Source organism: Corella eumyota, chromosome 1 (assembly GCF_963082875.1).
Source record: "Corella eumyota chromosome 1, kaCorEumy4.1, whole genome shotgun sequence".
Taxonomy (NCBI): domain Eukaryota; kingdom Metazoa; phylum Chordata; class Ascidiacea; order Phlebobranchia; family Corellidae; genus Corella; species Corella eumyota.
Window position 1 is genome coordinate 20,346,295 of NC_137490.1, and position 12,378 is coordinate 20,358,672.

A 12,378-nucleotide genomic window follows, 5' to 3' on the forward strand; every position below is an offset into this window, starting at 1 on the left:
ATTTAGACATATCAGGTTTTTTGAACCTTTTCTACTTTAATAGCTAAGTTGGAAACTCAAGAATGAAGTTCGCATTTGCTTTACTAGTTTTGGTGTCGTTGGGTTTATCAGGCGAAGGTAACAATTTTTTTTTTAAATTGGAGTAGCAAAAATTTATGTTTTTTAAAATTATTTTTATATGGTTGGTTTTAATAAAAATTATTACGATAAATTTTGATTTTGTTGTTAGACAAAAAAAATGTTAATTATTTTTTTATTATTTTATTTTTTTAATAGCTCTAAGATGTTGGACTTGCGAGAACCAAAGATCAAACGACGACTGTTTAGCTAACGGTGAAGTTCGACAATGCCAAGAAAACGAGGTATTTTCTTCAATTTAATATAATTTGAATTTTAAATCAAACCAAAATTTAAAAAAAAATATATATATAGATGCAAAATAATTCATTGTAAGATAGGGCATTGCCAGTTTAAATTATTACAATTAAATATAAGTTAGTAAAAGAGTAACAAAAAATAAATACTAAAAAAAACAAACAATTTATTTTAATTCATGATTTCTTGATTTCCCTGTATCCTGAAGTTTAATAAGAAAAGTTGTAAATAAACTTTAACGATATTACAGCAAGCTTGCCACAACGAAGTAAGAACTGACAACATTGGGATCCGAATTACTAAGAGATGTAAACAAGCACTTGCCTGCGAGAACAACTTTATTCAGGTAACTTTTAAAATTATTTTAAAAAATAAAAATTCAAATTGTTTTCACCAATTACCATTTTTTTAATAATATTTCAAACATTTTTTCGTTTTAAAATCAGCTGGTATTCTTAAAAGAAATATAGCTGCTATTTCGCGGTTTAAACATTTTAACCACATGATACTATAACCTTCTATAGCGGTTATGTTTGTTTATAATTTAACCGATTCTTGATTATCCGATATCACCAGAACGTAAACAAATAACAAAATTTGAAAGATTACAATTTAAATACCTTTAATTTTTAAAGATTTTTAGACGCATCATTTTTAAGATACAATAAAACCCTATGTTGTATTTTAATAAATCGTATATCATATTAGGTATTTTAATCGTAATTTTTAAGTTTATTATTAGTATTAAACGTAAAATAAATCACATATTAATACCTAAAATATTTAATGAATAATCTAGTGACGAAACTTCGCATGGTCAATGACTACGAAAATTAATGTTTTTAGCCAAATTTTTAAATAGACTTTAAGAAGATAAACTTTCAAAACTACATTTTTATAGAACCCAAGAGCGGCCTGGTTTCCAACCCAATGTAACCCCAAAGTGCCACACACAGTTTGCCGATGCTGCTGCAACTTTGATGAATGTAATCGACAATCCCTCTTCTGCTTGGACAGTAAGTTTACATTTATTACACGCTAACCTACGCCTTATACAAAGCCCTGTGGGTTTTTAAATGTTTGCAAAGCCGCTAGAGCTATGTTAGACCCCATGGTAAAGCACCATGTTTAAAAATAACCTTCATTTTTAGGGGTGAGCGGGTGTTTAAAAAATTAGTAAAATATTCCCCGATTTTAGATGTACATTTTTTTATTTGTACGCCATTGCCCTTGAAAAAAGCCGATGTAAAAAGCCTTAATATTGTACGCGATGTGAAAAGCCTTAATATTGTAAATTAATCCTTAAAGTGTTTTTTTTACCCAGCCGTTAAACCAAAAAAATTTGTAACATTTGTCCAAACAGTTGACCTGTTGGTCTGGATTAGACGTTACAATTTAAGTCGTTAGGTTAAGCACGTATGTGTAAATTATAACACATTTCATCTCCCATAATTAGGCTTTAACATGCCGGGTACATAAGATTTGAGTGCAATTAAGGTTTTACTTTTCATTAAAGGAAATACGCCCGCGCAAAGATTTGTAAGGTGTGAAATTAACACTTACGTACTGTGTAGGCAAGCAAGTAATTAATAAACTTAATTTCGAAACTTGTTTTTAATGGACCATATTAGGATCGTTTGCCTAAGTTTATTTTAAAATGTTGGTACGGGCAAGTTTAACCTATTTTGAACTAATAATAACCGATCCAGTGCAAAATTAACTTATTAATTAATTTTTAACTAGGGCTTATACCTTCAATAACAATTTACTTTATAGATTAGGTAATGAACTTATACAGTCCTTGGCTAACCTAGCCTTAGTAAATCTAAATTTGGTTAAATTTTAATTAAAACTTTTAACTAAAACTTTATTTGTTTTAGATATTCCAGATTGCGAACCAATAGGTATCCCAGAGAACGGAGGACGAGATTGTGATTTTGACCGAGTTTTCAACGAGCCTGGGAGCGTTTGCACTTTCCGATGTAACGCAGGTAAATACTTGTACAATTTTTTGTCCATTGGACTTACAGTTTTTTGATGTTATTTGCTGTAAATGATAATAAATATCTAGTGACTTTGAATACACACTAAGCTGTTATTAAAGTCGTTATTAATATTAAATAACCATTTCAAACGGATCTTTTACACTTGTTTAGTTGCGTTTAATGCCTTTTATATGTTCTGTAACAGAAGTTTTCACTTTTTTAAAGGTTATGAACTTGTCGGGTCACCGGTAAGTACTTGCGTTTTGTCTGAGGATAACAGCACAGCAGCTTTCAGCAACCCAGTCCCAACTTGCAGACGTAAGTTTAACCTAACTAACTAAATTAAAACAGGATTTATTCTGCCAGGTTTATAATTAATTTTTAACAACAAAAAAATGTTTTTTTACAGGCAACGAATGCGACATGCAAGGTCCCCTTGAGCACGGACAAATCACCTGCTCAAACGGAAACCTTGCCACCTCAGAATGTGTATTCCAATGTATCGATGAAGGTTATTCTCTTTATCCCCCAGGAATTACTGAAAATGTTTGTCTTAACGACACAACCTGGACCCTGCCAGAACCTTGTTGTACAAGTAAGTAAACTTGCTATAAATGATTTTTTTAAGTATTTAGGTAGTGTAAAATCTTAGCGAGCATCAAAATAAACATGTATAACATTGAATAGTTTATTCTATGTTTTGAATTTAACAAATTCAACAATTATGTTTGTTATTTCTATAGGACCATGTCCCCCATTTGCCGAGTTTGATGCCGTTTTTATTCTTGATTCTTCCTCTTCTGTCGGACAAGGGAATTGGGTCACCATGAAAAGATTCGTGAGGACTATCTTGTCGTAAGTTAAACTTTAATTTCTTAGACTAACTTCTACAAAGCTTACGATATTTTGCAATACCTTACATAGAAAATATAGCAAAAAAAGGATTAAAGAGTTTATTTTTATATATGGCATTTGATTAAGCGGCTATTTGTGTTTATTCCAATTTCTGTTTATTATTACAGGAGCTTCAACCTTGGAGACAATCTCGCCCGATTAGCTGTGTTCAGATATAACGGAGAAATTGATACCGCTACCCAGATTCTGTTGGACGAATTCCCTAATCCAGGCGACATGGGAAAACTTCTTGAAAAATTTGATGAAATCCCATATAATGGAGAAGGTACAAACATAAAAGGGGGATTTATTAGGCAATCTGGTATATGCTAAGTAGAAAATATAACATTTAATGCTATTCAAAATGACTGATTGTAGGCCTAATGTACAAACTGGTTGCATTGATTGCTGTACCTTGAAAAATGCTTGATTATAATTTGAGGCAAAACATGTAAATTTTGCTTAAGTTTATAGAGATTTAATTTTATTATAGACACAAATACTGGTCAAGCACTCGAGCATGCCCTAAATGTTGTTCTGAGACCAGAAAATGGTAACAGACCTGATGTCGATGACGTTGTTTTGGTGATCACTGATGGTCGATCTCAAGATGAAGTCGATGTTATATCTGAAGAATTAAGAGCTGCTGGTGTCATTGTAAGTCTAATTTGCTAACTTTTTTAGTTTTTGATGCCCCAAAGGGCAAAATACTAAATAGGATTTACCATAATATTGCATTACAATATACTCTTATTCTTTATTAAGAAAGAGTCTGCTAATGGCGTGTTTAAGTTATCCATAAATGTCGGTATAAGAGCGCATAGTGTGGAAATTAGTTCGGCTGACCGGTATACTTATTTTCCCCTTTTTTACAGACCTACGCTCTTGGAATTGTACCACCAAGCGGCCAACTCAACCGTACCCAGTTGCTTCAAATAGCCGGAGATGAACAAAACCTCATTATTGCTGAAGACGGTTTTAGTAACCTCGATGAAGAATTCTCAGCAATTCTCAGCTCCCGGATTTGTGGAGAACCTTGTGATACTTAAACCAACAACTATTTTAATCTTATAGACAAATTTGTTTTAAGCGCTTAACCTTGACTGCCAAAACCGAATAGTGTGTTTTGTATTTCTGTCGATTATTGAATATTATGTTTATATGTAACATGTGTTGTTAAAAATATACCGATTATAATGGGAATTTAAAAGTGTTTTTAATATATAATCCGATTAGGCAGAATAGATAAGCATTAAAACTATACTATTATAACAATCGATGGTAAACTAAAGATTGTATAAAATTATACATTTATCAAGTTAGTTTAAAACCAAATTAGATTTTTTTTTTAAATAAAAAACAAAAATTAAAAAAGTGTTTACCGTAGTAAATAACATTCTGTGTTTTGTTACCGTGGAAACTTGAAGCTTTGTTAAAATTGTTCCGTTGGCGTTTTTTTAACTTTTTAATGGCATCATGTCGTGTTTATTTAATATTAAATCGCGCTAAGCGGTAGGTATAAGTAAGCATAAAAGTATAGACGTTTGTTAATCAGTATTTTTGTACTTTAAAATGATCCGGTATAAACAAAAGACTGGCTTAGAAGCAACTTAGATTTGTATGTCTTTTAGTGTTTAGTATACGTCCAATGTGGGTTGTATTAAAACCAGACACCCGACACTTGTTAGACACCTTTTCAGACACCTCTAAAATTCACTTTATCGTTGTTATTTTTTAATAAAAATGATTTTTCTGACTTTAGGACTATTGTTTCAGCTTGCTTCAACAATTTTTTTTTGTTTTAAAGTGTTGAAATTTGGGGCAAACTTTTTAAAATTTAGGGGTGCCGGAATTTGCGGCAATTTCATCCTCATCAGACACCTCTAAAAACCAACTAAATAAACATATATTTTAACAATAACTTCTAAAATAACATAAGAATGCTTAAATTAACTTGCCCCAGTCGTTTTTATTAAAAAATAATGGTTATAAAATGGTTTTTAAAGGTGTCTGAAATTGGCAATAACGACCATAGTTAAAATTTCTTCATCCTCAGACACCTCCAAAAACCAATTAAACAGTTATAAATTTTAATAAAAACTGCCTTAACAACATGAGAACGCTTAAACTAACTTGCCCCAGTCGTTTTTATTGAAAAATAATGGTTATAAAATGGTTTTTAAAGGTGTCTGGAAAAGTGTCGGGTGTCTGGTTTTAGTACATCCCGCCCAATGTCCTGTCTGTTTTTGTTTGTTTTTTTTTAAATGTTTTATTGTGTTACGAAGCAAAGTGACAGTAGAAATAAATGTACTGAAATTAAATATAATTTAATAATAACAAAAATCTCAATTACATGGTAACTAAAGAATAGAATAACAGTCTGACTGTCTGACGTACCGCAAGGAGTTAGAATTCTGACAATCTGACAATTTAACCGCCTCGACAGTCTAACCCTTTTTATATTCCCCTCTTTTACCTAGCACACAATAACATTGCATAAAATCTTACTCAACATTATTTCACTTAGGCTTTTCAAGAGCAGGTTAAAAATATATTAAGACAATATGTTGTATGGGTCAGGAGAATACGATGGTCAGAGAAACTTTTCATCATCACCGGTTCCTCGAGTAAGACCCGAAGCAACTGGGATTGCCGATAAACACAGAGGGGTGGGCATGTATTCTTGTCTCAATCAACCACAAATATCAAGTTTTGGCCGAACAAGTAAGAATATTTGATTTAAAAATAGTTGAAAAATACCAGAACATAATTCAAAAATTTTAACCTTATGCTTTATAATAACTTTGTTGCTTCAGTTAATAAATATCTGGTTTATAATTGCACCTTACCCTGGACCTTTAAACAACAGCTTTACTTTTTTCTATGTCCAATATTTACATTTTAACTAAAGGTAGGAAATATAATTCAAATCATAATCTAACTTTATTCATTGCAGATCAAACAGCAAACACAGAAATAAGACAAGTCAAAAAGAAGTCCCCAATATTGGTCGATCCAATTTATAATGATGGAAAATATTCAAATAGGAGCGCAAGACCAGTGCCGAGGGTTCGACCCGAAGCGGAAGAAGTTGCGGAAAAATCAAAGGGATGCATGGGAATGTTGTTCTCCAACTATGGAAAACCTGATCCATGTAAACAAAATTTTCTTTTAAGCATTGTTTAAATAAAATGCCAGTATTCTATACTACTTAAAATATGCTAATTGTTGTTTAATTTGTGTAAAATACTTTTAATTGGTATAGGATTTTGTCTACAATATTACATTTAAAAAAACAATGTGTAATGTTTAGATGCCTATGCAAATTCAAGAGACGAAAATATAAACCCCAAAGATGGCCCACTCCGCCAAGCCGGCGTCAGGAGTCCAATCTTGGTTGACCCTGTGTATCAACCTGGAAATTACTCTGGGAGGACTCCTCGGCCTGCTCCTAGAGTCCGGCCTGAGGCGGAGGAGATTGCAAATAGGTCGAAGGGAGTGGTTGGAAATTTATTTGTAACTCCTGAGAGGAGATATAATGAAATACCAAAACAAAGTAAATATTTTGACTTAAATTTTTTGTTTTTTTATTCGTTATTACTTTTAATTTTCAATAAATTCAATCAAGTCCCTCAAGAAAGGTTGTGTGCATTGTTTAAATGGATGCGTTTGTAACTGTACCCCTGTTTACTATACAGTTAAGTTTGGCAATTTCTGTACTTTTGACATGCATTAAACACATTGTACACAGCCTTCTAAAGGGATCCATTTAATACAGTATAAAAATAAAAAAAATCATCTATGTCATTTTATAAAGCTTGCCATTAAGTTAATAAAAACTTTAAAAAATGTAATTAACAATAATTGGAGCTACTAGATATGTTTTGCTTATTTTAAAATAATTAAATCCTTTATATAGAAAAGCCGGAAACAAATCACACGGCTGAAAATGTAAAAAGAATGAGAAAAATACAACGAGAATCAAAGGCAAGAGAACGAGAAAAAAATACAAGAAACACTCCTGTTAAGGCTCTATGGAAGTCAACACAATACGACAGTGTACAATCAAGAGTAAAAGATTATATGCAGGTCAAACTTTTTGTCAAAGTAGCACAAATTACTTGATTTTTGGTGCAATACCCATACCTTTAACGTGTTTGTAATCTGAAGTTTTATCAAAAAAAAATAAATGGCAAAACTTATTTTAAATTGTATGTCAATAAGACTTTGTAGGTCATGTCTTTTTTACAATTTTAAATACTATTATCGAGTCTAAATTATGATGTTTGATTGAATCAGGATCCCCCAAAAGCCCCAAGAGATCAACCAGAGAGGCCTCACTCAGCACCAGCTCGATCGAATCGAGTGACGGAAGAAAATAAAAATGAAACCGTGTTTCAACCAAAAAAATCAATGACACCTAGACAGGTGAACTAGTTTTAAAGACAAATATAAAACAAAACTTAAGCTTGAATAATTCCAATTTAACTTTTATATTATGGACATTGAATTTAGGTTTGCGTACAATATACACAAATTAATTTGAACTGCTTGATTTTGTTAGCCCAAGAACTTTATTGCACGAAATGCAAAAGTAGCAAGATCTTACGAGCTGGGAAGATCAAAATCACAAATGGCAGTGGAGGATGCAAATTCAAGATACCAGGAAGGTCTAAAGAAATATCAAATGAACATTAGAGGAAAAACACCGTCATAGTAAGAAAGTTTTTATATTGTTCAATAGTGTAGTACAGTAGGGGCATTGGACTACAAGCCAAAATGCTTCGGGTTTAAGTTGCACCATTGCCACACTATTCGTCCCTAAGTCCAGTGTTTACGGATAACTCCAAAATCATGTCACAACTGCACACTCTACCCCCAAAAAAATATAAAACCTATCACCCGAAGGTGATATGATAAAAAAATACTAATAAAAAAACATTTTCTAAACTAGCACGGGATCAATGTGACTAATTTCTTTAAAATTTCGTTTTTTTATTTAGTTTACAATCAAGACAAAAACAGTGGGACCGTGATGAGAGAACGCGAATAAGAAATATGCCGGATCCAACAGTACCTGAAGGTCACACCGTTCTTCCCGATCAGGAAAGAAGGGAAACCTTAAATACTTTGCAAACAAGTAAGTGCCTATTAAACTCCATAAAATAACAAGCATTTTGATGTTTAAAGGGTGATTTTATGTGGTTTTATGGATTTGGCAACAAGAATGGTGTATTTGTATGTGCTTTTGTACCTTTTTTTGCAATTTTGGACTTGCTTTAATTCTAACAAATTATAGGTTTAAGCCTGACCAGACTTGATAAGGTCATATTTAAGCAAACTGCATTAGAACAGCATGCCGGCTTACCTTTAACACCAAGCTCACACTACTACAATAAAAACATCTCTACATACCAAATTAATCGGGAAAAAATAAACTCAAACAAACTTCAAAAACTAAAGGAATCGTATCGACCATATAACGAAATGTACTATAACGATGATGACTATTATGATAGAGAACTTGAAGTACCACAAGAAGAGTTCTATGATAAAGAAGAACCAATTCAAACATCTTATATTTACCCACATCCACCTCAAAGGCAGAATTTCCATGTATCAGAAGAAATCACTACAACCAAGTATAACTCTTACTATGAAAAAGTTAATGATCCAATATCATCAAGTGACAGAGAATATTACAAGGTAAATCAACCTTTGGAGTCCTATTATAATAACCATGAAAACATGCAAGCAGAAAGCAATGATTACCCTATCATAAACATTCATGCGAATGACGGTAGCCCAGTATATGTTTATGCTCCTGGCAATGTGACCAACATTAAAAATCTGAGTATGCAACCAAAAAACAATTATAATGATGAATATATTTACAGTTCTGAGGCCAACAATCAACCAAATGATAGATACATACAACTATATGAGGACAATCAAAGTTTAAGAAAGCCTGACAAAGTAGATAGGTATACTGACACCAATTTTAGAGAAGATGATTACGAAAAAAAATCACCGTACAAATACAACTTTCAACCGCATCGTCCATATGAAGAAAAAACAAATGAAGAAAGCGAATTGTTTCCAAACAAAAGTGTGAGATTTCAAAGCCCTGTTGAAAAACAAAGTTTGGCACCCCAACATTTCGACAGAGAGACAAATCTAACCCCACAGCTGGGCCAAAATAAAATGAAGACAAGTTATCGCGATGCATTTGAAACTAACCAGACTGAGGTTTGAACAAAGAGGGTCAAGGAAAAAATAAAACTGTGCTGAAACGATTTGTTTTAATATTTTTTACATTCATCTTTAAGTGAGGTTTTGAGAAAAAAATCCAAATATTTTTTGTAATTAATATTTGTCAAATCGTTTTGGTACATTTTAGTTTTCTCCAAAGCCTTGCTTGAGCATGAAATGTAGAAAGAATGTAAAATAATGACAATACATCTGCATGCAGATATCCAGATTAAACAACAAAGATATTTTCGGGATCAAAATAACAATCGTCTATCTTTAATAAATGCACAATAGTAAAATACTGAATGTAATATTGCTATTAAATATTCTAAAATTAAATATTAACTAACCCACTAAATTATTAATTTTGGTTAATGCATGTTAGTGTTACCAAATATAAAATTTATTTTATATTGAAAAAGATATTTTTTTGTGATTTTCTTTTCATTTTTAAGTCAACAATTCATAATCAATCTATAACCCAATTAAGGTACAGTCTCCAATTATTAGATATCACTCTGAGTGTACAGAATTTTAGTAACCTAGTAAAAAAATTCCTTTAACAGTTTTATTTCTTTTCTATTTCATAACTGTAGTTAGAACACTGAAATTGCACAAATATTAACTAAATACTCCAATGTTTTTAGGCCAAAATGAATTACTGGAACAACACCGCCTCCTCCCAGTACGCTCAGCCGACTCTCTGGGAGTACGAAACAGGAAGAACGATCTCGAACGGAGGATCATGGAGGTAGACGAAGCAATCAAAGTTTTCTCCCGAAATCGAGTCTTTGTGAAAGTTGATGAATGAGAAAAAATTATAAAAAGGAATTTTTATCAGATTCAAGTTTATTAGCAGTAGTCATCTTACAAGATAATAATTGGTAAAGAGGTGAATGACAAAAAAAGACTTTAAAGTATTTTTCATTGTATATATGTTTAAACATTTTTTTAATTAGTAATTTTTTTTTGTACCAAATTGTTAAAGCGTCAATATTGTATTTTTATCCTCAACTTATAGTAACATGGCATTTTAAAAATAGTCAAATTATACCCGCACTGTGTTAGTTACAAATTGTTGTGTAGTTTTGTGTATTGAAAAAAAAAAATAATTTTATTTTAGCTGTTTTTATGTACTGTTAGTTTTAGTTGTATAAACTGCAATTTTTTTATTTATATCATAAATAAAACAAATTTTTGAATAAACTTGACTACGGTTAACCACAATATACGGTTAACCACAACTATTTAAATCATTTTTTCATATATGCAGTGTATTCACTGATGTAGTGTCTTATTTTATTGGAATTATAGAAAATTAAGCACAAAAGTATTGTCATTATAGTATTCTGTTTTGTATTTAAATAATAAATTAAAACATGCAATGAAAAATTATTGTTGAGCAAATAAAAAATCTTGATATTATCAAAATGATTTTCTTACTTATCTGATATTTGGTTTCATTTTTAAATTATTTTAAACAAAATTTATGGCCTTTAAAATTAAAAATCTATCAACAAAGTAAATTTGAAAGTTTCTTAAAAACTACGTATATACAATGTATGTGTTAAACATTGCATTATGTTAAAGAAAAGGCATATCATTTTGCCATAAACATTTTTTAAATTATTTTTTAATAAGGTTGAATAAAAATGAGTATCATTTCATTACGATTAATTTGTTAATAGGGTGATTAAGCCAGTGAAGAGAAATGTCATCTAAGTGATTGTCAAAATCGATCAGGTCCCTGTACACTTTACGGTCTAACAAATGCTGAAGCGTCCCAGAACTATCCTCCTCGAACTCAATAGTCCCTTTATGTTCCACCCATTTTCCATCAGAAGATCCCTTTTCATAAAAATGAAGGGATTCCCTTAACGGGACGTTAAGATTATCTAAAATCACCAATCGACTATCTCCAAAATTTTCTTGTAATTTATCGGCTATTTTTGACGCAAAATTAAAAGGCTCAACCGAGGCTTTCAAATATTCTGAAGCCTCGTAATACCCCGCTACATACAGTTGATTAGAATCACAATGTGAATCAACATGAGTTAGGGCTATCTCTAGCATGGGAGTAAGATAAAGGCATTGATGAAATAATGGTATTGCATCAACTATTGTCATTGTTTTGTCTTCTTTGAATCGTTGTTTGCATCCTAACAGCAAACCATTTACTGCACAATGTGGATATTTGGCTAAGTGAAGCTGGACTTTACTAAAAGCCCGACTTGAAACTTCAATTTTTTTGCAAGACATGTTAAGAGCTTATAATAATTTATCTAGGTAAGTATAAGTATAGTAATAAATATATATTAAATATTCTGTAGAATGTAGATCAATTTTCGGGACCTAAATTTGATGTTTTTTTTTACAGCTAGATCAACTAAGACTGTAAGACGATCTTTCTAAAAAAATTAAAAATATTAGCTGAATTTTAAATGAAAAACAGAGTTAAACACAAAATTTTATGTTTTCTTGTTATTGTATTTACTTACCGAACTTTAAAAATATTAAAAAGTATTCCGTTTAGACTTGAAATCTCGTAAAATAACGTTTAGAATCTTAATTAATGTTTTTGAATCTATTTTAACAACTTTCGAAATTTTAAGTCAAGACTCGGGATTTAAACTTTTACACCACTAGAAGGAAATTTAAAAAAATATTAATAAAATTTAAAAACTTTCTTTTTTTATTCCAGAAATTATATATTTTTTAAATTTTTTTTTAAAAAAATATTTGATTCCACATTATTTATAGAAAGCTATTAATTTATTTATTTTAACTTACAACTAACAATACGGTCTGACGATGGTGTTAAAGTCGATTTCAACCAATGAACATGTGGCTCAAAATGTTAGAAAGAAAATAA

General features: G+C 31.1%; 3 protein-coding genes across 4 annotated transcripts; 2 read left to right on the top strand and 1 right to left on the bottom strand.

The window, feature by feature from the left end:
* The first annotated feature begins 26 nt into the window (after positions 1-26).
* Positions 27-4,324, top strand: LOC145743099 (matrilin-1-like). Of its 2 annotated transcripts, none has more exons than XM_082560990.1 (11): positions 27-117; positions 277-362; positions 626-721; positions 1,277-1,391; positions 2,256-2,366; positions 2,586-2,678; positions 2,770-2,955; positions 3,104-3,215; positions 3,383-3,576; positions 3,748-3,911; positions 4,130-4,324. In XM_082560990.1, the coding sequence occupies exons 1-11, from the start codon at positions 63-65 to the stop codon at positions 4,301-4,303; spliced, it is 1,386 nt and encodes a 461-aa protein (XP_082417116.1). In that variant the 5' UTR covers positions 27-62; the 3' UTR covers positions 4,304-4,324. The 2 variants fall into 2 exon arrangements, with proteins under 2 accessions (XP_082417116.1, XP_082417125.1); XM_082560999.1 differs by having other exon boundaries at positions 3,383-3,540.
* A 1,462-nt stretch (positions 4,325-5,786) lies between these two features.
* Positions 5,787-10,931, top strand: LOC145746243 (uncharacterized). The gene is made up of 9 exons (XM_082564480.1): positions 5,787-5,978; positions 6,211-6,408; positions 6,568-6,810; positions 7,174-7,343; positions 7,554-7,682; positions 7,819-7,970; positions 8,258-8,394; positions 8,554-9,503; positions 10,154-10,931. Exons 1-9 carry the CDS (start codon positions 5,819-5,821, stop codon positions 10,259-10,261), a joined length of 2,247 nt encoding a protein of 748 aa, XP_082420606.1. The 5' UTR covers positions 5,787-5,818; the 3' UTR covers positions 10,262-10,931.
* On the bottom strand, positions 10,806-12,123 carry LOC145746250 (ER membrane protein complex subunit 8/9 homolog). The gene is made up of 2 exons (XM_082564492.1): positions 12,005-12,123; positions 10,806-11,914 (listed from the first exon to the last, which is right to left on the bottom strand). The coding sequence occupies exon 2, from the start codon at positions 11,763-11,765 to the stop codon at positions 11,166-11,168; it is 600 nt and encodes a 199-aa protein (XP_082420618.1). The 5' UTR covers positions 11,766-11,914; positions 12,005-12,123; the 3' UTR covers positions 10,806-11,165.
* Positions 12,124-12,378: the final 255 nt, after the last annotated feature.